Source organism: Neolamprologus brichardi, chromosome 3, assembly GCF_056152115.1.
Source record: "Neolamprologus brichardi isolate AB-2024 chromosome 3, ASM5615211v1, whole genome shotgun sequence".
Lineage (NCBI taxonomy): Eukaryota > Metazoa > Chordata > Actinopteri > Cichliformes > Cichlidae > Neolamprologus > Neolamprologus brichardi.
In genome coordinates, this window is record NC_142106.1 from 41,963,567 (window position 1) to 41,985,422 (window position 21,856).

General features: G+C 43.2%; 1 protein-coding gene across 1 annotated transcript; it reads right to left on the reverse strand.

The window, feature by feature from the left end:
* Positions 1-981: 981 nt before the first annotated feature.
* Positions 982-17,703, reverse strand: hspa12b (heat shock protein family A (Hsp70) member 12B). Its single transcript, XM_006802440.3, has 14 exons — positions 17,322-17,703; positions 15,437-15,500; positions 14,780-14,862; positions 14,253-14,377; positions 13,982-14,168; positions 13,665-13,769; positions 13,362-13,478; positions 10,853-11,030; positions 5,192-5,278; positions 4,110-4,214; positions 3,777-4,035; positions 3,588-3,691; positions 1,785-1,975; positions 982-1,699 (listed from the first exon to the last, which is right to left on the reverse strand). Exons 2-14 carry the CDS (start codon positions 15,480-15,482, stop codon positions 1,226-1,228), a joined length of 2,061 nt encoding a protein of 686 aa, XP_006802503.2. The 5' UTR covers positions 15,483-15,500; positions 17,322-17,703; the 3' UTR covers positions 982-1,225.
* Positions 17,704-21,856: the final 4,153 nt, after the last annotated feature.

The window sequence follows — 21,856 nt, forward strand, 5'->3', positions numbered from 1 at the left end:
CAATAATATAAAATTATGCAGAAAAGGAATTACTAATGTAAAAAAAGTGGTTTTATTTATATATGTTTATATATGGCCCCTAGAGACAAAGCACGTACAAACTCCAAAACACATTTCTAGCATTTACTGAACTTCCAAAGCAGAGCTACCCAGATCACTTAAATTACACAATAGAAAGCATGTGTGTATTGTTTGTGTATTTATAGACAAGCACTCATATTTATTCAAATAATTTAAAAAAAAGTTCATTTACCTGTTACTACCACACACCAAATCCGGTTGTTGATACTTCCTGGCTTGTGTAGCCACGAGGTAAGAAAAGCTCAACACTGCACCCAGCATCCTGGAGCACTTCTGTTGTCTTTTGTACGTGATTCTGAGTTTTTACGTGTGTTGGAGTTTGTATGTGCTTTGTCTGTAGGGGCCACCATAAATATACTTTATTTATTCACTCCACATAAAATGTAATAAATAAATCATATAATACAAAAATCAACTATTTACATTTCAACTTTTAACTATTTAAATTTTCAGCTTTTTCCTTTTAAACAAATTTTATGTGAAACAACACAAAACACTGCAAACCACAACACAATTAAATATAAATTATAATATGAAAACAAAAAGAAGATGCACATTCTCTGTCATATGGGCCTGCATGATTTCTGAATCCTTTATCATCTGCAACTGAAAATAGTGGATTACTATACCTTTCTAATGTGACGTTGTTGTCCCTCGCTCTCTTTCTCTCTGGCTCTGCTCCTGTGCTACTGCGAGTGTAACTAACGCCCCTCCCCCCTCTGCTCAGCGCAAAGTACAGGCCGCGCATGCGGAGTTTAGCGGAAAAAAGGGCGAGAGAGAGGGTGAGAGAAAGAAAAAAAAAACCTCACGGCTCCCAATAAGGAGCCGGCTCGCGTCGTTCACTTCAAAGAACCGGCTCTAAGAGCCATTTCGTTCGCGAACGACCCATCACTAATTATAAGGCGAGACATGACGGACTTTGTCCCTCTTCGACTTCAAAGAGATTGAAGGACTTTGGTGTTTGTGAAGCATGGATTCTCTCTTGATCTTCTTGCATCCTAAGTTGCAAGTTGCTCCTAAGAATGCAGTGTTTTTCCAACAAAACATGTCGCCCACTCCCAAAGTACCGCTTTTTCTAAAATTATCATCCCTCCAATCAGCTAATGTGTGTTTTTGCATCCACGGCTCCACTTCCTGCTCCTCCTCAGTTAGACAGGAAGTCTATGGAAGCCCGGACGGAGCGGTTAGACATGACATCAACGGCCGTGACTTTAATCTCCGTGTCGCCAAACTGCATGGTCGCTCTGATTTCCCTTCTCTCTGGGGTTCCTGCTCCTGCTCCTCCCACCGCACCCGGTGGCGGTAACGGTTCGGGCAGGTCTAAGGTTATTGTCCCACACTTCCTGACTCCAGGGTCAGAGATGTATGTGACGTCGTCGGTGGCGGTGCAGTAGATGTTGATGATGATCTTCCGTTGGCCCAGACGAGCAGGCGTGTAGCTTCGCCTCACAACCTCGCCCAGGGCCACCGACTGATCGACGGAGACGAAGCGATCGAGGATGTCCGTGCACCACTCACGGCCGTCTTTGATGAGGAGTTTATCCCGTGGGTGGCGTCCCTCCACAAACCTGTTCAGGACACCAACACCATAGGTCAAAGGGCAACGACGCACTCGGACCTGTGACAGAGAGCGAGAGAGAACGGTCGTAAGATAATGTGTCACATTACTACTCCGATACTTTCCGGTATTCCCGAACTCTCACCACGGTGGGATCCAACCCGAAGAGCACAGCGCCCTTCAGTATCGTAAGACCAACGTCGTGAGGAATGATGATGCGGCACGTCCTCCCCAGCGCCTTCTGGACGGCTTTTTGCAGCATAGGGGATTCTGCAAAACCACCAACTAGGAAGAGGAAACGCACACCACGCACTTCTGGTTTTGCCATCAGCTCCTCTGTGAAGGAAGAAGATATAAAGCTTCTTAAGTAATTTGTCTTTCCATTGAGAGAATTTCTGCCTTTTCCAGCAGCTGTCCCTGGTGTTTCTTCATGTCAAACCCTTTGTTGACTCCCAGTTTTCTTTTAATGACCACCAAATATTCATACTGGGAAACCATTCCATGGTTTTGAATGTACCACTGGCATGTGCTTGATTTGAAACAGACTGCATTTTTCTGGTTTTGTTCTCTTTTGAAAAGGCTGGAAAACCTAAAAATGAAATCACAACCATCTTGAAAAGGGTCTCAAGGAAAACCATTATGTTTTGATTGATTTGAGCTGTAATTTGTAGCTGTAGCAGCTTTTGTGCTTTTACATCTGAATAAGCACACTTCATGCTTTTGGCAGTCGATAATCTAGTAAGGTCAGGAGTTCGAGCAGTGTGCAAGAATCTAAGCAAACTCAGTCTATGACTATCTTTAGTCTATGTAATCTGGGTTTTTTTTGTTATGTTTTTCTTTTGTTTTGTGTTTTGGAAAAACAAAATCTGAATTAAAAAGTCACCAAATATTGGTCTTAAAAAATACTATTACTTAACCAGGCTTTACGAATGATGGAAAATACATGGTCACAACTTGGTATAAAAATAGTGCAGCTAATTTCCATTTCCATTTCATTACTGGGCCCCTAATAGAGCTGCTAGGATTCAGTTTAAATTTGTTTTGGCTTTTTTAAAAAGGTGGTGATTTAGTTTTGATGAGTTAAATTCTATTATTTCGTTAGTCAGTTACCTAGCACTAATTAGCTGAAATCTATTGCGCATGATTAACCCGTTATGTGCACCCACAGACAATAAATTGATGGACGTAGCTTCCGGGTCTGAAAAGCGAAGCCAAAACATCAGCGCGTGAAACCTACATTCTTTTCAACGGCCACCAGATGGCGATAGCTGTGATTACGAAAAGACTTCCGGTCCTATAGAAGTCTACGCGGAAAAAGCTCTCTGATTTGACACAGATAAACACCTCCCTCATGCGTTTGTCACTTGTTTCGAATAAGATATTAATGTCGTTTGATTTCAGAAATGAGGATCATCCAGGTTAGGCTATTTGCAAGCAGTTTCACGTTCAGACACGCCCCTCTCTCACATCCAGTTTCAACACAAAGATGGCAGAAATTCATCTCGCTCCAGGCTTCAAAATGGGATTAATGGGTGACTTCATGGTAGCTGCGTCTATTTTTTATGTTTTTAATGTGTGCACTTGAATTTTGCCAGTGCTAGCAAGCAACTGAAACACGGTCACTTCTGGTTCCAGAAAACCCTTAAAAATGTCGATAATTTCAAGGGCCTATTCTGCACAGGTTCATCTTGACGCCCAAGCACGGCGTTTGTTGAGCTTGAATACTAGTTTTATCTCGGAAAGCCTTTGCACTGGCTTTCTCCTGGGGTTGTTTTTCAGGTTTTCCTCTAGTAGATTTACTGCAAAGTTAAACAGAAGAGTTATGTGAAAGTACACAAAACATAAGTGGGGAGTGGAAGGAAAAGGAAGTTTTTAAGTGTCAATCAGTACATTTTTGTGTATAGCATGTGTGCAGCAGCCCCCTTCTCTCGACATTTTTCTTTCTTACCAATGTGCTTCACAATCTTGCTGATGGTGGGCTGGAAGAGCTCATTCATGGCTTCCTGTGTCAGCCGCAGCATCCCCTGGGAGGACCACTTCACTATATTCATACTGCACACACAGAAGGAAGTAAAAAATCACTCTGTCATCTAAAGTTGCACGTATTCACTCATCGCACCTCTCAGCCCACACTCACTTGCTCCTTCTCAGGGCAGCCTCCACACTCTGCCCTCTGTGCCTCTTGTAGTAGTCGATGAAAGAGAAAGGCAGGGAGATGTTGAGGGCGTTGGTCCTGCCCGGAGACGCTGTGCGTTTCCTCGCCTCAAACGCGATCATGAGGTCCACCCAGGCCGCTGGCCGCTTGGCTTTAAAGCTCTGGATGAAGTCCTCGCCAAAGATCTGGCACAGCATGGCTTCGAAGGCCAGGTCGACGCCGACGGCGCCGTAGGGACCGCCTGGCGGAAACACTGCAGCTATGGAAACTGTAGGAAACGTGTTTGCTTTTTTTGTCCTTTGTAAAAGGATGTACCTGAGGCCTTGTAGAGCTCTTTAAGAGTTCCCTGTGGCTGCTCAATCTGATGGACTGTCAGGTCAACTGTTCCTCCTCCGCAGTCTGCAACCACATATCTATCACCTGAACAGAGAGGGCACGGATGAACACATGCTGTTGTTTTGTTTGCATCCTAAGAACATTTTTTGCTTTTTCATGCCTCATATTTCAGATATTTGAGAGAAAAAAAACACATATCAAGCACATCAAGCCTGTAGGAGGAAATCGTGGAAGATAACGCATCTTCATTTTTGTGGACGATGCAAAAATGCGTGTGTGTATATTTGGTTTGTCTGCAGCTTCCCCAGAAACTCTTGAACACGCAGTGTTTTGAATGTAAACAACCTTGAGGCATCTGTGGTTGCTGCTCTTCGCCTGCTAGAGTGTATGTTTGTGATATGTGCGGTGATAAGGGTTAGTTTTCGTGTAGCTACCCTGACGACTGCACCCTAAACACGAGAGCGAGTGAGACGTGTAGAAGCGAGTGAGGAAGAGAAAAGAAGGCGTGTGGTGGAAATGAACAGAAATAAAAATATAAGACGAGAGGAGGAATCAAAGGATGTTTGCAAGGCAGGAAGATAAGAGACTCTCTTCTTCTTCACTGTATCTACCGTGCAGAGAGTCCCATGGGCTGGGTCCTTCCTGTGTGTGTGTGTGTGTGTGTGTTGACAGGGATGAGAGCACTAAGGGTCAGCAGGCGCACGTGGCTCCACAAAATGCTGTCATGCCTCAACAGCAGAGTGAACAACTTTCATTTTATAACCCAGGAAAATGCAAAGTATGCAAAGTAATTGTTAATTTTTCCATCATACATATTTACAGTAAAACAAACAAAAAAAAGATCTTATTATTAAAACACATCAGGAAGCCATAATTAGATTATTTAAATCAGTTCAAATAGAACCTGCAAACATCAGGTTTGGTGTTTGTCCTCTATTAAAGTGGGCGGGTTTGTTCCTCAGAGTCTGCAGGCTGGGGTTAAAGGTCAAAGTCATCAATATCTCCCACATGTGGGGTCTGCCTGTCTCTTAGGCGTTGCACATACGCACAGATGGCCTTACCAGTCTGCAGCTCTGACCACAGCTCTCCAGTTCCACTCTCCACCAGGAAGGTCCTGCTGTGTCTGGATCGCCTCAGCTGCTCCCTTGCTGTAACAGAACACACGCACAGAATTATTTATTTATTTATCTAATATTTCTTTGCTATTCAGAGGCACGAGCCAGAACCTCTTCTGTCTTTCTGTGAGTCGAAAAAAAAAAAATTGAGCATTGAGGTGAAAGTGATGCTTCTCCAGATGGTTCCATCACATTGGCATTACTAATTTTGGGAGAAAAACATGGAATCAAAAGGGAATTCTCGAAAACAGTTCTTCTCTGTCAAACACTAAAACTGTTATCGGCTGTTTCCACAGCAGGTAGCTCTGCATGTTTGATTTGGCAGTTTTTTCACAGGATGCCCTGCAGATGCAACCCCAAGGGGAGTTTGTGTTAGCAGCTGGAATCAAGCCAGAGACCTTTCACCTGCCAAGTGTTATCCGTTACACCTTTGGAGGCGCTTGATCAGGTTAAAATCAGTAACATGAACATATTTATAGAAAGAAAGAAAGTGTACTTTATTGATCCCCGTGGGGAAATTCTTCTCTGCATTTAACCCATTCACTCAGCGAAGCAGTGGGCAGCCATTGGGCGCCCGGGGAGCAGTGTGTAGGGATGGTACCTTGCTCAGGGGTACCTCAGGGTAGCTGTTCAGGGGAATCAAACCTCCGGCCTTCCAATCATGGGCCACCATTCTACCTACTGAGCTATCCCTGCCCCTATAGGCTGGTACAAAAACCAGTTTTGGTCTTCATGGTTAATTTAGCACTTTGGGCCACTCTGAATGATGAGCAGCTGTCCTCGATCTTTGCTAATTTATGGCTTTTTGGACCATTTTAATATAAATGAAATATCTAACAAAATTAATGGCCTGCTGTGTGGCATTGATCACCCATGACTTTTGCACTTGAGCTTGGTTAATAAAATCCCAGCTTTTTCTTAGTGTGTTACTGAGCACTAATTAGCAAGTATCTGCATCTGTACATGTTCACATTTCGTGGATACAGCGTATTAACGAGGCTTGTTAGCCTAAATTGATAATTAAGCCCTCCATCCATCTGCTAACCTAAATATGTGACCCAGCAGTAGAAGAGCAGACCATGAACACACTAGAATCCCAGCTGTGCACAGAAACAGCCAAGCAATGGCTTTCCAATATTTACAGTGTTGGTTGTCCTAATGTCACTTCCTGCAAACATCTCTCAAAACCTTACCCAAAAAATGCAGTTCATTGATCAGTTTATGATACATAACCTGCAAATAACACAATTTTGCCCCAAATCCTCATCCTGGGAACCTCTATGAGGGCAAAACCTCTGCTTGGCGCACTCAAAAAGACCTGGATGTGTGACCTTGCTGGTCAAGCCGAAGAAGTTTTCTGGTGACTTTTGCATTCTCACTCTGTGTTGATAATGCAGTGTGGATTGTGATCGATTAGTGGGTTTTGACTGATCAGTGGAGGTTTTCAGAAACTGCTGATCTGCTGAGATTTCCCCACACAGACGCGTCGAGGGTTTACAGAGAAGGATATTTTCCTGGCACACATTAGGCCTCCTTTAAATGCCACAGCCTACCTGAATGCTGCTGCTGACTGTATGCATCTCATCTTGTGCCATATAGGAGGCACTCAACGGCCTCCACAGTCACCAGATCTTAATCCAGTAGATGTGGTTAAAAAGAGATTTGGATCATGGAAGTGCAGCTGACAAATCTGGTGTCTGTTAGCAGGTCTGCCTCCTGAATTCTGCATTAGGGTCCTTAGCCCTGCAGTCCAGTAATTTGACCGTCATTTATATGATCTGGAATAAAGAACTTATGATAAATATAACTGTTTGCCTCCAAGTGACCAAATAACTATTTGCAAGATTAATGCACTTAAAAAAAAGAAGGAATTTCTTGGGACTCTCTCCAGCTGCAAGCCCATAGAGTCATCACCACCATTCACCACCTTGCACCGCCTCGCCTGGATTCAAACATTCTTTATCTCTCTGTATAAACACACTTGGTGCACGGTCAGACACTTAAGTTTGCTTTTGACTACTACTCCTCAATGCAAAGAGGTTCGAGCCAAAGCACAATCTTCCTCAACTTCAACCTGGCAGAGATAAATGTTTGTAATTTATGCTACATATGAGAGTTTATGGCATTTGTGCAGGACGAAGCATAAGTCATCCGATCCAAGTTGAACAAGAAAACCGTACGGTCATAATATTTTTATGTGACAGGAGCAATTTGTTGGAAATGAAGAATGCTCTCGAATTTCAACATTTTGTTTGTTCTCGACGTGTAAACTGTGAGAGTGGCGGGCTAAGTGGACGGATGGGGGAGGCCAACAAAAACACAGCAGGCTCACATGCAGCTGGCAAAAATACAACATACCTGACAGGCTGTTTGACAGAGCAGATACACTATATATGCCTGCACACGTCAAGGTGAACACATGAAAGGAGATATAATGGTTCGGAGAACCAAATAGTTACAAATTAATGGAAAACTAGATGAGAAAGTTAAAATGTGAAAAAAAAAAATATAGCACTAGTCATTTGGTAAACTGTGAGCCTGATGAAAGGCAAGCGTAAACATGTGTGTCATAGGCAGCGAGTACGGCTTTTGATGGAGGTTAGTGCTGGTGAAAGTGGTTTTTACATGGTTTTCTCAAACCGCATGAACACCACACACCACAATAATTAGAGTAATCGACGGGGGCTTGTGGGGGAATAAGAACAAAGGTTGGAGACTTATTGGGCAACACTGTGTCGAAAGCAAATATACACTTACTGTTGTTTAAGGATCTTGGATGACAGAGAAGGTAATGTATGTACCTCTGTGTGTGTGTGTTTGTGTGTGGTTGCACATAGTAAATAAGCTGAACGAAGAAAAGCACAATCACACAGGCCTTGATTTTGCCGGTGCCTGCGTGTATGTTTTACAGGGGTGATGGATGGAACGCAAGTCTGGAAACCATTTACATGAAACAGCAGAAAAAGAAAATGTGTGTGCGTTAACGACTCCCCGGTGCAATCTTTGGAGATGAAATGAGGTGGAAGACGCGCTAAAGATTGTAAAAAAACACGACCGGGAGACCAAGTGTGTGTGTGTAAATACGTCTGTTTGCTCGAGTCCTCGGAAAGCGAGCAAAAAAGTGAAAGAGGTAGAGAGAGTCTGGGAGAATAAAGGGAAAAATGAAAGTGAGTGAAGGAGAGGGAGAGGGAGACTGACAGGCCAGGAGGGGGTGAGATCATAGTCTCGCTGCACCTTGTTCCAATTACAATATCCTGTGTTTAGTGTGTGTGAATGTGTGTGTGTGTGTGTGTGTGTCACTGACTGCATATGTATAAATGGGCCTTTGCAGGGGATTTTGGTCAACATGTGCGCCCACTGAATTATGCATCACTCTTCTTTCTCCCCAGCTTGAAGTGACTTTTCTTCATTGCTACATCTTCGTGGTATTTCCTTCATGTGGGCACGAAGGACACACTCTTCTGTTTTGGAAGTTTTTTGTTGCATTTTGGCTTTTTGTTAAAGTTCTCACTTGTGTACTGGTTCTGGAGGTACTTTCCCGACTGTAAATCCCCATATTTGAATTTTCTTTTAAAGCTGCGCTCTGATCCAGATTTCTATAGCAACAGTGGCTAATTTGTAGGCATACACTCACCGAGAAATATTGCCTGAATTTATTTTCATTTCATTTGGCAAACTTTTGGGTCAAAGCTTTGGTTTTTCATGAATAAAACATGACTAAGTATTGATCTACTTATTGGCAACTACACTACAAACCCCCCAAATTGGTAGAACCAAAAACAAGGAACCAGATTTCCTTAATTTGTTTAAGCTGGTGACGTTTTTTCATTTTAATCTTTTAATTAAATTCCAAATGTAGTACATCACTTAGACAAATCAAAGCAATTATTACTGACTTAACATATTCAGTTAATAGGACTTACTTTGGGTAACTGTCTTGTAATCACACAAAGTAGTATAACTATACATTCCTAAATTACATGCCACAATTGCTAAGAGTTAAATGAGATCATTAATTATATGGTATGTTCGATGGAGAGTGACCTTTTTCTTCTAATGAACCCATGCTTACTAAGCCACAGACCTCAGTGATGCCTTTGACATGGATGGCCATCCATCCGTGACTCAGATGCAGCCCTAAAATGGTTCAAATGATCTCTTCATACCAAGAAACCTTGCTGTCTTTGTTCAAGGCTTTGTGTCTTTGAGTCCCACCAAGCTTGGTTCTCGGGCCCCTGTTATTCATTTGTCTCACATCTCTGGGACAGATTATTGAAAGTTTTAAAAGAAGCTTAATTGTTACTTATTTGCTGATGATAGCCAGCTTTATTTCTCAAACCACATGAGGTCTGTAAGGTCATTTATGCTAACGCCAAAAATGCTATCAGGGATTAGTAAAAATGGTAGAACTCTGCAGCTTGATGCTGATTTTGGTTCTGGTCGTCGTCGTCCTCATCAAGAATAATCTGGACTGTTGGCCTTTGCTGTTAATGTCAGTATGTGTAATTTAGAGGTTATCCTTGATCAACCCCTGTCCATGTTAAACAAATGTTTCCACCAGGGAAATATTTCACCGCCCTGGCTGATTGGGACCCACACCCAGTTTCACACCTTGGCTCAGGCGATTAGAGGATCATCAGGAGGTCCTTTTGTCCCTCTGAGGGGGGATATTCTCCCACTAGGTTTAAATCTGGGACTCCCCACCATTTGACCTTAGAACTGAAGAAGCTTCTCGGATGAGAGGTGAAACGTCTTCATGCAACTTAAAGAAGTCCAGACGCTTTTCTTTGCAAGCTCCTTTGATCACTGTTCTAACATTTTTCCTTCCCTCAGCCCCAACCAGCCATTGCAGATGGCTACTTCTTCTTTAACCTGGTTCTGCCCTCAGTTTCTTCCTGTTAAAAGGGAGTTTTTCCTTCCCACTTTCGCCAAGAGCCTGCTCATAGGGAGTCATCTGATTTATTCTCTATATTATTGTAGGGCCTTAACATTATCTTACAGTATAAAGCTCCTGTTTTTTGTCATTTGGCACTAACTGTAGCAGCCTTTAAGTACTATTTGAGTTCTATTTTCATTTAAAAAGTGTAAAATGTAGCAGAAATTCAAGCTTGTTCCTTTTTAAGAGTTTCATGTGATTTCTCATGAAATGTTAAGTGCTGTGCTTGTACTTTGTCTATGCAGAAAGTGATCTACTGCTTAACTAAACACTAAACACTTCTAAGGAAAAGCTTTTCTGGCACTGCGTAAAGTTAATTAAAGAGCTGATGTGCTAAATAGTTCCTTGCATCCTCTTCGTGGGAATTCTGTGGTCTGTTTCAGATCAGCCCCTATGGTCTATCCAAACACTTCATTGCACACACAACTGCAAAGTCATGAGTAGTATCTGCATTCAGATCGCTGTGCTTAGTGCGCTCTCTTTCTTTGTTTCTTTGTCTTTAACAGAGGCACATTTAGCCTTTGAAAAAAAGACCCCACAACCCCCAAGTGAAATCAAAAAGCAGCATTTCCAGGAACACAGTGCGGTTTCACGCTCATGCTAATGGCAAAGTCAACAACAAGATCCCTGCTCAACAGAAATTACATGCACACATGCTCTCTGTTCTCTACCTTGTCTGAAGCTGGAATCAAAGGGCCGCGAGACGTCCAATTCCAGGCCGTTTGTGATTGGCTGCATGCTCAGGTCAATCACCTGGTGGAGGCGGAGCTTCCGACAATAAATGGATGCAGCCTCGGGTTCAAGAGCAATGAGGAGCTGCTCAGGACAGTCAGGAGACACCAGACCAGCCTATAAAGGACACAGCAGAAGCTTTACCCATATTGGCAACACTTTTTAGTACCTGGATGAAAATCCTTTGCAGTTAATTTCTGCCTGTAGTTTAGAAAATATGCACATCATCAAAATCCTCCCCCCCCCCCCTCGATTGAAATGCTCTGCCAGGCACTTACTGCAGCCACCTTCAGCTGTTGCTTGTTTGTGAATCTTTGTGCCTCAGTTTTGTTTTTAGTAAGTGATTTAATAACTGTAGGTTAAGGATCAGGTGATCGACTTTGTCTTTCTCTGGCATTATCCATTTGCACTGTGAAGTGTTGTATGAGTAGTTTTACAGCATTTGGCTGACTTCATCCTGCTACTTCTTTTAGCAGTCACAACATCATCGAAGACTGATTCCACTGGCAGCATTAGATGCCAATCCTGTAACATTGTCTCCACTGTACGATGTGGTATGCTTCACATCAAGAGCTGTTCTTTTACGTCTCCATACGTTTTTCTTCCCATCTTTCTACTATATCATCTTGGTTTCATTGTCCAAAGGATCCCCCTCTTTTACAATCTTTCTGGAAAATTTTAATTTGATCTTTAAGTTCTTTAGTGTAACCAGTGGTTTGCACCTTGCATTTACATCCATGAACATATCTCTTGATCCTAGTTTTGCACACAGCACTTTGCTTTCAGACTTCTGGCCTGCTTGTGGTTCCTTGAGTAGAATGGGAGGCATAGTTTTCAGCTTTCAGCTTCCCAGCTTGGATTCGGGAGACAGTTTTAAGATTAGGCTTAAAACTTTCCTTTTTGATAAAGCGTATTGTTAGGGCTGGATCAGGTGACCCTGAATCCTCCCTTAGTTTTGCTGCAATAGGTCTGGGAAGTTGCTGGGAGCTTCCTGTGATACACTGAATGTTTTTTCTTCACTCACCTTTTTTCACTCTCTATGTGTTTACACACCACTCTGCATTTTAATCCTTAGCTATTATTAATCTCTGGCTGTCTTCCACAGAGTGTCTTTTATCCCGTCATCCTCCCCTCACCCCCAACCAGCCGCAGCAGATGGCTGCCCGTTGCCGAGCCTGGTTCAGGAGGAGGTATCCTCTGCTAAAAGCGAGGTCATTCACTATTTCCCTAATATTTTAATCAAGAAAACTAGAATATGAAATCATGAATGTATTATGAATTTTAAAAATATAGCTAATGTAGGGAGAAAAAGAAAAATATTATAGAAAACAAAAGCGAATGCATGGATGCATGTTGTCATAATAGAGATAATTAAAGGAGCCATCCATATATTTATAACTCAAATGTCAATGTTATTTAACATAAGCAGCACACACACACACACACACACACACACACACACACTGAATTACAGTGGATACAAATAAATAGAAACAAACACACATGGTGAATGACAGCAATGGGAGCAAATTCACTGACAGTTGGGATAAAACACTGAATAGAGTAGGAGAGGTGTATAAGCATAACTCATGATATATTGGGGGTAAAGTTGAGTGTGAATGTGTGTGTGTGTGTGTGTGCGTGCAGGGCGGGGGTCTAGTTTAAACTTCCTGTGTTTGTACGCCGGTCTCCCTCATTGTTTAGCCATGATGACATCATCACCAGCAGGAAGTGCACACGCCCCAAGAATCAAGCCAGGAGCCAGCTCAGGGTAAGTATGTGTGTGTGTGTGTGTGTGTGTATCAGTGTTAATATCAAAAAGTGTATGGATTCGACTATTCATGTCTGTACTAAAGTGACTAAATGGTAGATGGCAGATAAAAGTAAATAAATAATCACAGTGTTTGTTGCGTCAGTAAAGAAAGGGTGGCATTAAGAGTAAAAGGTTGTTGAGTCTTTCCCAGGCTGGTCCTTTCCCATTGATTTATACTGGGATAGGACCTTTTGCATTCTTGGGCTTGTACGTACACTTCCTACATCTTCTATGCACAGTTCATAGAGGACGGTGTGTGCATGGGTGGGAAGATGTGCAAAGAGGAAAAGAGCAGTGTTATAATTTGTGTGTGTGTGCATGTGCATGTGTGCGTGTGTGAAAGAGATTGTAAATAATCCTCTGTGAGAACATCAGTCCTTATCTCATGCTTTATTCACTATCTTTCTTTCCACTGGCCCGTTGTTCTTCCTATTCTTCCGATTCACACACACACACACACACACACACACACACACACACACACACGCACGCACGCACGCACGCACGCACACGCACACACACACACGCACTCCACAGTGATTCCCTGTGTATCCACATGTGCACAACACCGTGATACACCGTAAATAGTAATAATAATTTTTAAAAATCAACAAAACAACGATGCGTTTTCATACCAGGTATGCTGCTTCTCTCATGAACTGTTTGGCAGGTTGTCTCCACACAGCAGGAACAGTAATCACCCATCTGATCTCATCTCCCTCCAGCACTGATGAAGACTGGTCTTTCACCTCCTAAAACAGGAGCCCCACCCCCCACAAAAAAAATCATTTTCTTCTTCTACTCTGAAGTGAACCACACAGAATAAAGTGATCTCCCAAGGGGTTTCATTTAAAAGTGCTAAACAAAGACGTCCTATCCTAGAATATGAGAAAGTATTCACTGCACTGCAATGGTGAATGAAGTGATCTGAGGTGTACCTTCAGCGCATGTTCCCTGAAGAAGCGAAGGGCATGAGCAAACACGTCTATGGCCCTGACCTTTTGACTGTTCACCGCCTCCAGTTCCGTCTCCATAGTGAGGTCCTGCAGCAAACACAATCACAACTGCTGAAAAAAACAAAACGCCGCACCAGGAAGTCTGCAGCACCAGTTAAAGCTTGTTACTTTCAACCACAGTTTTACTTCTCAGCTGTGGGCAGTGATATAAAAACCTCCCACTCTTGCACATGTCAGTGCACCATAATGTCCTTTAACACCGGGTACGAGATGTCACTATTTTCACATCTGTTTCTTACACTTGTGCTGTGGATCCTCATTTTGAATTTGTCAAAGTACAGCCAGTGCCGGGCCTCTTCTGGATCCAAGTCATGGTAGAAGTCTCGAGCGGCAAACCCAAAACTGTGGAATCGCAAATCTGGAGTGAGTAGCAGACATGTTGGGCTCTTCTGGTTGGCCACTCCAGGGTCGCCACCCTCCCACCGCCTGCATTTAGTGAAGAACCACTGTCAAAACTTCAAAATAAAAATACAGAGTATATAATTGATGAGAATACACACAGGCTCTTACTTCATCATGTGTATGGCTTCCGAGTCCTGTGTGAAGCTGAAAGCGTAGCCGCTGGAGGTCGTCCCAAAGTCTATAGCTATGACAACGGAGAATGGACAAGCCATCCGGGGCCTGACCTCCACCCTCTTAGAGAGCGATGAGAGACAGAGAGGTAAGAATGGATACGGCTTATATCAGTAAACCTGGTGGGGTTTTTAAACTGACATTCCTAACATTAGTGGACAAAGTCAGAACAGAATTAATAAGCAGGCTTAGAAATCAGAAGCTATTTTTGATGGACCTCTACTTGCACACATTGGCGCCAAGTTGGTGTGTTTCTTTGCCACTAATTTCAGTCTCTCCGTAAGTTTCATACTGTAAGGTAAATGTTATGGTAAACCACTAAGAGCAGTTAGAAGTGGATGTGGCATTGCAGGCCTCGTTTAAGGACTTTATATAAAGTTAAATGAGTAGTAAGAGAGGAATGGGTGTGTAGGAGTGCCTGTGGTGAGTGGCCGTGTGTGTGTGTGTGTGTGTGCAGTAGCTACCGGTGAGGGTGAGGGTGTGAGGGGAGTGATGCTGCAGTCATTTCTGGCTGTGGCAGGCGAAGATGGGGTGGATACGTTTTCACCTGGAAGACAAGGGAGGAGATGAAATGTGTGAATATGCAGTGGTGCTAACAGGGGATGTGGCTAATGAGGGAAGTGAAGGCGAATCCCCTCTTAAATATGAAAGTTTCTTTAAGTATTAATATTGGAAAAGCACCACATGCACTCCCTGAGAACAAACATAAAGGTCATCCTGTCTGTTTAAGGAGATATGCAGTTATGGGAAAACTATTATCATAAGAAAGGAGGTGGTTCTGAACTGTCATCGGCTACTGATACTAACATGCTGAAAGTGTATTTGCCGAGTAACTGCAGAAAACACCTCATTTTTCACCGTGGAGGTTAGAAGATTAGGTCAAATGTAAGCACACTTGACCTCTCTAGATCAAAAAGTGATAATCGTAATGAAATGGAATCGTGGGAATGCCACTGGAATGTGAAGTGTGTAGTATAGCCAAGTGGGAGAGGGACATGGAAAGGTCAGCGTGTCCACGGTCCAACAGATAAAGAAGGAGAAGTCATTTGGGCAGGACTGCAATAGCAAACTAGTGTTGATGTGTGTGTGCGTCCGTGTCAGTGTTTGAGTGTGTATCTCACTTGGTATCTGCAGGCTGTTGGAGTCTGGCTGCAATACGTCAGCCATCTTTACAGGAGCCAGGGTCTGCAGAGAAACAAACCGATGATAACATGATGAATGGAAAACGATGTCTGTGGGAAACACTGCTGTAATACATATTATCACCTATTTGACTCTTAACACAAAGAAAAAGAACTTTACCCAAGTTTCATGATATATTTATATGATACATTAGCTTTTTTAAAGCAAAGTCTTATCTGGCAGGCGCACTGGCAACACTGTTGCCTCAGAAAAAGAAGAAGGTCCTGGATTTGAGTACACTGGGCAGCAGAGATCTTTGTGTGGGGGTTTGCATACTTCCCCTGTGCCAGCGTGGGTTCTCGCCTCCCACAGTTCAAACATATAAATGTTTGGTTATTTTGTGATTCCAAATTGGTTGCAGAGTGAGGTTGCTGAGTGCTGAGCTGCGTAGTGCGTAAAGGTCCGTTCCAAACCTCCTCTTGCACAAAAACTGTGCAGCAGACATGGGTTTTGACAGCATAGCAGCTCCTGCACTTTTGTCCATGTCGTTTATCATCTGCTGCAGATACAATGATTGAAACCTGACCTTTTTATTCACGTGTTTCAACATAACAGCACACGGATATCATGGCTCCATCAATTCACTAGCAGGTGCACTTTTATGGCCTTCAGGGATACTTTCGGAAGTTATTGTCAGGATTATTATTAGTAATAACACTCCTGATCTTTGTGCCGTCACAAAAACCAACGTACCAGAGTCAAAGCATCACATTACGAGGTCTGTTCACCAAACAACATGACGCAGACACTTCTTTGGAAGGCGCTACGTGCTGCATAAACATGTTGGAAAAATAGAAATAGGAAGCGAATGGGGAGTTGTTTTGGACGAAGAAAAGTCACATTAATCAGCGAAGGAGGGGAGGTGAACGAAGCACACGCAAACCATCGTTCACAGCTAACATCAGCATCAAGACCTGCACAGCAAAGATTATAATATGATATAAGTAAATGAGAGTCGATTAAAATTGTAAGATATGTTGTTATATGCTGTTGCTGGAGTATATCTGCTCCATGCTCTGTACATACGCTGCATCTGCTGAACTGACTTATTTCTCCTAAAAAAAGCAAGTACTGTATGTGTGTGTGTGTGTGTGTGTGTGTGTGTGTGTGTGTGTGTGTATTAGTATTGATTACAGCTCTGGGATTATACTGTGATCTGAGCCAGGAGTAAACTAAACAGATGAGTGCAATGAAACAAAGATGTGTTTGTTTAAATCTCTTTCTTGTGAGTGTGTGTGCGTAAGAGAGAGAGAGAGAGAATAAAGCGACCATAAGTTAGCTTGACATCCTTTCTTTGCATACATGCATGCAACATCTGCGTGCATTTATCCGAGCCTGTGCCTGTGACACTGGAATATATAACGTGTGTGCATCGCTCGCTTCCTTTCCCAGCAGCTGTCCTCACTATTTGATGTTAAAACCAGAAAGAGGATGAAACTCCCCAGCTATTCCCTGCCTTTTTGTTTTGCATGTACCTGCCCCCCTCAGTAATGTCATTCTTTTTCTCTCTGTCGTCTCATCATCTCCTAAGCCTAATGTGCGGTGGATGCTTCACACCCACCCGAGTCCCAGCCGTGGATCAGCAGAACATGCAACTAAAACTCCTGAGTGACAGATTTTGCAAAACGCTCCACTTTTATGCACCATGAACAATAAGCTCGATCAGTCTCTAGATTGCACAAACAGGATTTTGCCATCTTAGACAAAAGTTTTTTAGCTCGGAATAGAAGGATTATTGCATTCCTCTTCAGAGAGTAACCAATCTCATTATGCCAACAAGAGCTGGACTCCACAAAAAAAGCCTGATCTTTTAAGTTAACTCACCCTTTAAGTGCTGCTTTCTCCTCTGTGCCCCTTGTTGTTTCAGCCGCTCCTGGCTGCAGCACAAAAATATTCCCAAACTCTGGAACTTGGCAAACTTGGACTCTATCTCCAGGGGTTTGCGATGGAGAGAAAAAGGGAAGAGGAGGAAACGAGAGGATGCTTTTCTAGGAATCCCGTGTTAAGAATGCAAGACTTCTTCCCAGCTGACTTGCAGGCAGATTCTCTGAAACCGGAATTCCAGAATCGGAAGAAAACGATGGCTTGTGCAAGAAAAATGACAGGGAAACAAAGAAAATCCTCAGTTGCTTTCAAATGGATTTCTGAATTGGGTTTGCAGCTCAGCCTCTCTGCAGCTCAGCTCACCGTCTCCCTGCTCTGCACAGGAATGTCAGAGAAAAGTGGTGACACACACACACACACATGCAAACACAGACACGCATACACCAGTTGCAGAAGTAGGAGGGCTGTGACAGGGCACGGTGGGGGATTTACCCCAATGGGAAATTGCCGTTTGCGTTGGCGACTGAGGGTGGAGTCGTTTTGAACAGTTAAGTCATCTCGCCCTCTCGCCTCCCTCCCGCTCCTCCACATCTATCCTTCCACAGTTTAATTAGCTCTTCCTGTCTCCCTTTTTGCTCTTCTTTTCATCTTTTTCTCTGTTTTTCTTTTTACTATTTTCATTCTCAATCTCATATCTTTGCACTTTCACCGATATTGCAGCTGGCCTTCTTAACCTCTTCACACAGGCGTGCAGATCATACAGATATAGGGGGCGTTTTTTCTTATGCTTTGGGTGTCCGTCCGTGCATTGAGGTTGAGTTCTGCGCTGCAGGGATCTGATTTCTCCCCACTAGAGCTGTGATGGAAAGCAAACATTAACCCCTTGTGCTTGCATACACACACACCTACGCACAGACGACACATTATGACTAACTGGGCCCTCTCCCAATGCACAGAAAAAGCAAGAAGTGAGAAGGAAAAAACGGCCCCAGGTACATACGCACACATCCCCATATACGCCCCTTATCCCGTCAGATTTCCAAATCGAATTAGAGTGTAGTCTTACTAGTGTGCAAGTGTGTGTATGTCTGGAAACCATTACCTGGCACGCCTCCCCTTTGCTGCCCAAAAACCAAGAGGCCCCATACAGATCCTGCCATCACCTCTCTCTTTCTCTTTATTGCCTTTTTTCATGCACGTTCCCCCCCCCCCCCCCCCCCCCCCCCCCCCCCACATTTAAAGCACACTCTTTCTTTGTTTAATCCCTTTCATTTGATCTCTTGCCCACGTTCATTTGCTCCAGCTAATTTACATCAGCAGTCGGGCGGTAACATTTCAGATCTGCGCTTTTCATCATTTCGATTGTGTTTAGCAGTCGGCTTCATCCCGATCATCATCACATCTACAAGAGGGGCCTCGCTCGGGTTCCGCTGCCCCTTTCGTCAGCCTCACCATTCCCCTCCGAGATTCAGACGCAGGAAACTGAGCGCGGGAAGTGATGGAGTCAGGTGACAGGAAGGAACCCCTGCGTGGCATTCCTCTCATGAATTCCACATTATCTCTGGAACCCTGGAAGTCCTCGAGCAAAGGAAACACACCCATAACACAAATTCTAAGACAGCTCCTCTAAATAGCTCACGGTCACAGACACGGCCTGAATGAGAACCTGTTCCCTCCCAAGATAACATCAGACCATATAACGTTGATGCAGAAGAGCCACGTAATAACAGTTCCTTTCCTTCTTGGTCACAGCACCCAGCTAACTCGGGTTACCGATGACAGCAGGAAGAAAACAGTAGTTAAAACTCCAGTAATACCCGATGTATAAATAACAACATTATTTTTTAACTAACATGTTTCACTTTCGCTTATGACCTTTATCAAGGTCACTGTGTTCTGTAAATGATACACTTTTATAGCACCTTTCTAATCAGCTGAACACAACAGCTCATTGCATTTAACCATGCAGTCATGGTCAAGACAACCTGCTGAAGTTCAAACCGCGCATCAAAATAGTGAAGAAAGGTGATTTTGAACATGGTATGGCTGTTGGTGCCAGACACATCAGAGCATTTAAAAAAACTGCTGATCTGCTGTGATTTTCCCACATAACCATCTCCATGATCTATATTTCCGGTGAGCGACAGTTCTCTTGGTGAAGGTGCGTTGTTGAAGAAAAAAGCCAGACTGCTTTGAACTGATTGGAAGACAACAGTGACTCAAATGACCATTCAGCACGCAGCACCTTGAATGTTGAAGCAGATGGGCTACAGCAGTAGAAGACCTGACCGAGTGCCACTCCTGTTAGCAAAGAACAGGAAACTGAGGTACTGACTAGACCTGAAAGTTGAACATATAAAGCATCGTCTGGTCTGACGAGCTTTCATGTTGTTTGGCATAAAAAACATGAAAGCATGGATCCGTCTTAACTTTTATCAGTGGTACAGGCTGATGGTGGTGTCATGGTGCAGGGGATTATTTCTTGGCACACGTTGGGGCCCTTAGTACCAAACAAGTATTGTATTAAAGCCATCTTTAGACGTCTGCTTCCATCAGGATAACTTAACGTGCCAGAAAGTCCAGATCATCTCAACTTTGATTTTTTTAACTGTTAGAAGAAAAGAATTTTCTAAATCTGGGATAAATTAAATCAGTCTTATATCTCATCTTATTAGCTCTTCTTAATGTTGTTACTTAGCATGCTAAGTTTTATGATAAACTAAGTCACTGCTGATGGCATTACTGGCTTCAGTCTTATCAGTGTCTTTGAACAAACTGATTGTGCAGCATGAACATGCAAGACCTTTCCATTTAAAGAGAACATATTCTACTTGTTTCCAGCTTCAAAGCTAGTAACTTTACTAATCCCCATTTATCATATACCTTTGTGCAGCCAACAGTTCCTTAACTGTCTAAAACAGGCTGTTTCTCTGCTATGGAAGTCAAGTTCCTGCTGACTGGCTGCCTCTTGTAAGCAGAAGGTTTAAAAAGCAGGTGGGTGGGGCTACTCTGCCAACTTCTAGAGCAATGAAGCTTTAACCTCATTATTTGACACTTTAGCAGTGTGTATATGAGCTTCCAGGATTGTAAATAACAATGGCACAATACATAAACTATGGAAATCATAATAAATGTGAGCCAAAGTATATTCAGCAACCAAGAGGCCCCGAATCTGAACACTTGAGGCCCACAGTGTAGAACACACGGGGGGAACTGTTAGAGGGGGAGTGAAGCAGCAGTATTGGCAACGCCGTTTCTCATTCTTTCAAACTTTCAGGAACAAATGTACAACAAGAGGATTTTTTTAGTCATGCTTAAATTAAACACAGTGCATGCCTGTTGTTCATTGCAGTGCTAACAGAACCTTGGATCATAAGCACCTGCATGCAGGAATATTGCAAGAATTCTGAGTTTCTGCAGAAAAATAAAGGCCAGTATTAGACTTTTGGGTGCTTTGCGTGTGTGTGCATTAACGAGTCATGTCCTGTTTGTCTGTGTGTGAGGGTGTGTCTGATGTTCCACAGTGTGTGCTCAAACTGTACATGCAAATGTGTTTCTGTGTGCAAGCTGCATCGGACTAAGTCACCGGTGCAGCCTGGGGTGGGGACCAAGAGCACAGGAAAGCCTGAAGTAGATGGAGTGGAAGACACCCCCCCCACACACACACACGCACACACACACACACACACACACACACACACACACACACACACACACACACACACACACAAATACACATTAAGCATGTCTGCCCTCTGACATAAAGTCTGCGCTATTGTGTAATAAAAAGTATAGGGAGCAGGGGATGGGGGGTGGGGGTGGGGTGTTACAGGATGTGAGTGTATGATTTATCATTCAATAGCAAAAGACAAGGGATGAAATTTATAGCAGAGGGAAGTGAGGGAAAGGGGGAAGAGGGAGGGGGATGTGGTGCAGCAGCAATGAAGAGGGGGAAAAAGGGGGAAAAGTCAGAGGGGAACATTTCTGCAAATGTGTGCGTACCTCGTTATTTTACCACAAACTCCTATAACAATATACGTGTGGATGTATGTGGTGTGCATCTATGCTCAGTTTTCCAAGTCTGTCTTGAAGCAACACTCTGGTACCCATGTGACCACTGAGACCGTTTTTGTTGGATGTAATCATTCGTTTCATAGCGGCCATTAAAAGATTGTTTCCTGATGGGGACAAAACCTGCATTCCTTGTTCTGAGTTGCAAAGTTTAGCTGAAACTTAGAAGTTTAAGTTAGTCAAACAAAAAGTGGTATGTTTAAAAGTTACAGCTTCTTTTGTGTTACTTTACCTCAACTGCTATTCATAGAAAGGCGTGTGCACAACACACAGAAGGGAAATGATCCTAAGAAAAAAAATCTTCTGGAAGATGTCCAGTGGATTTGATTAAATCAAACTAGTGGAAGAGCATTAAGATGTTTTTTTCTTTAGATCTTGAAAACTCTCAAGCCATCCTTTAAAATAACTGAAGCGCATGTCTTCTTTTAGTCAAAAACTAGAACTCGTTTTGCGTGCTGTTTGGA

What these genes read in the sequence shown, in the direction of transcription:
- hspa12b (XM_006802440.3), bottom strand. Translation starts at nt 15,482, where the DNA reads ATGGCTGACGTATTGCAGCCAGACTCCAACAGCCTGCAGATACCAA. An exon ending in TGATTCCAGCTTCAGACAAG is followed by an intron (nt 5,279 to 10,852) that starts GTAGAGAACAGA and finishes GTTCTGTTACAG; the next exon opens with CAAGGGAGCAGCTGAGGCGA. An exon ending in AGAGCTCTACAAGGCCTCAG is followed by an intron (nt 4,036 to 4,109) that starts GTACATCCTTTT and finishes TGTTTCCGCCAG; the next exon opens with GCGGTCCCTACGGCGCCGTC.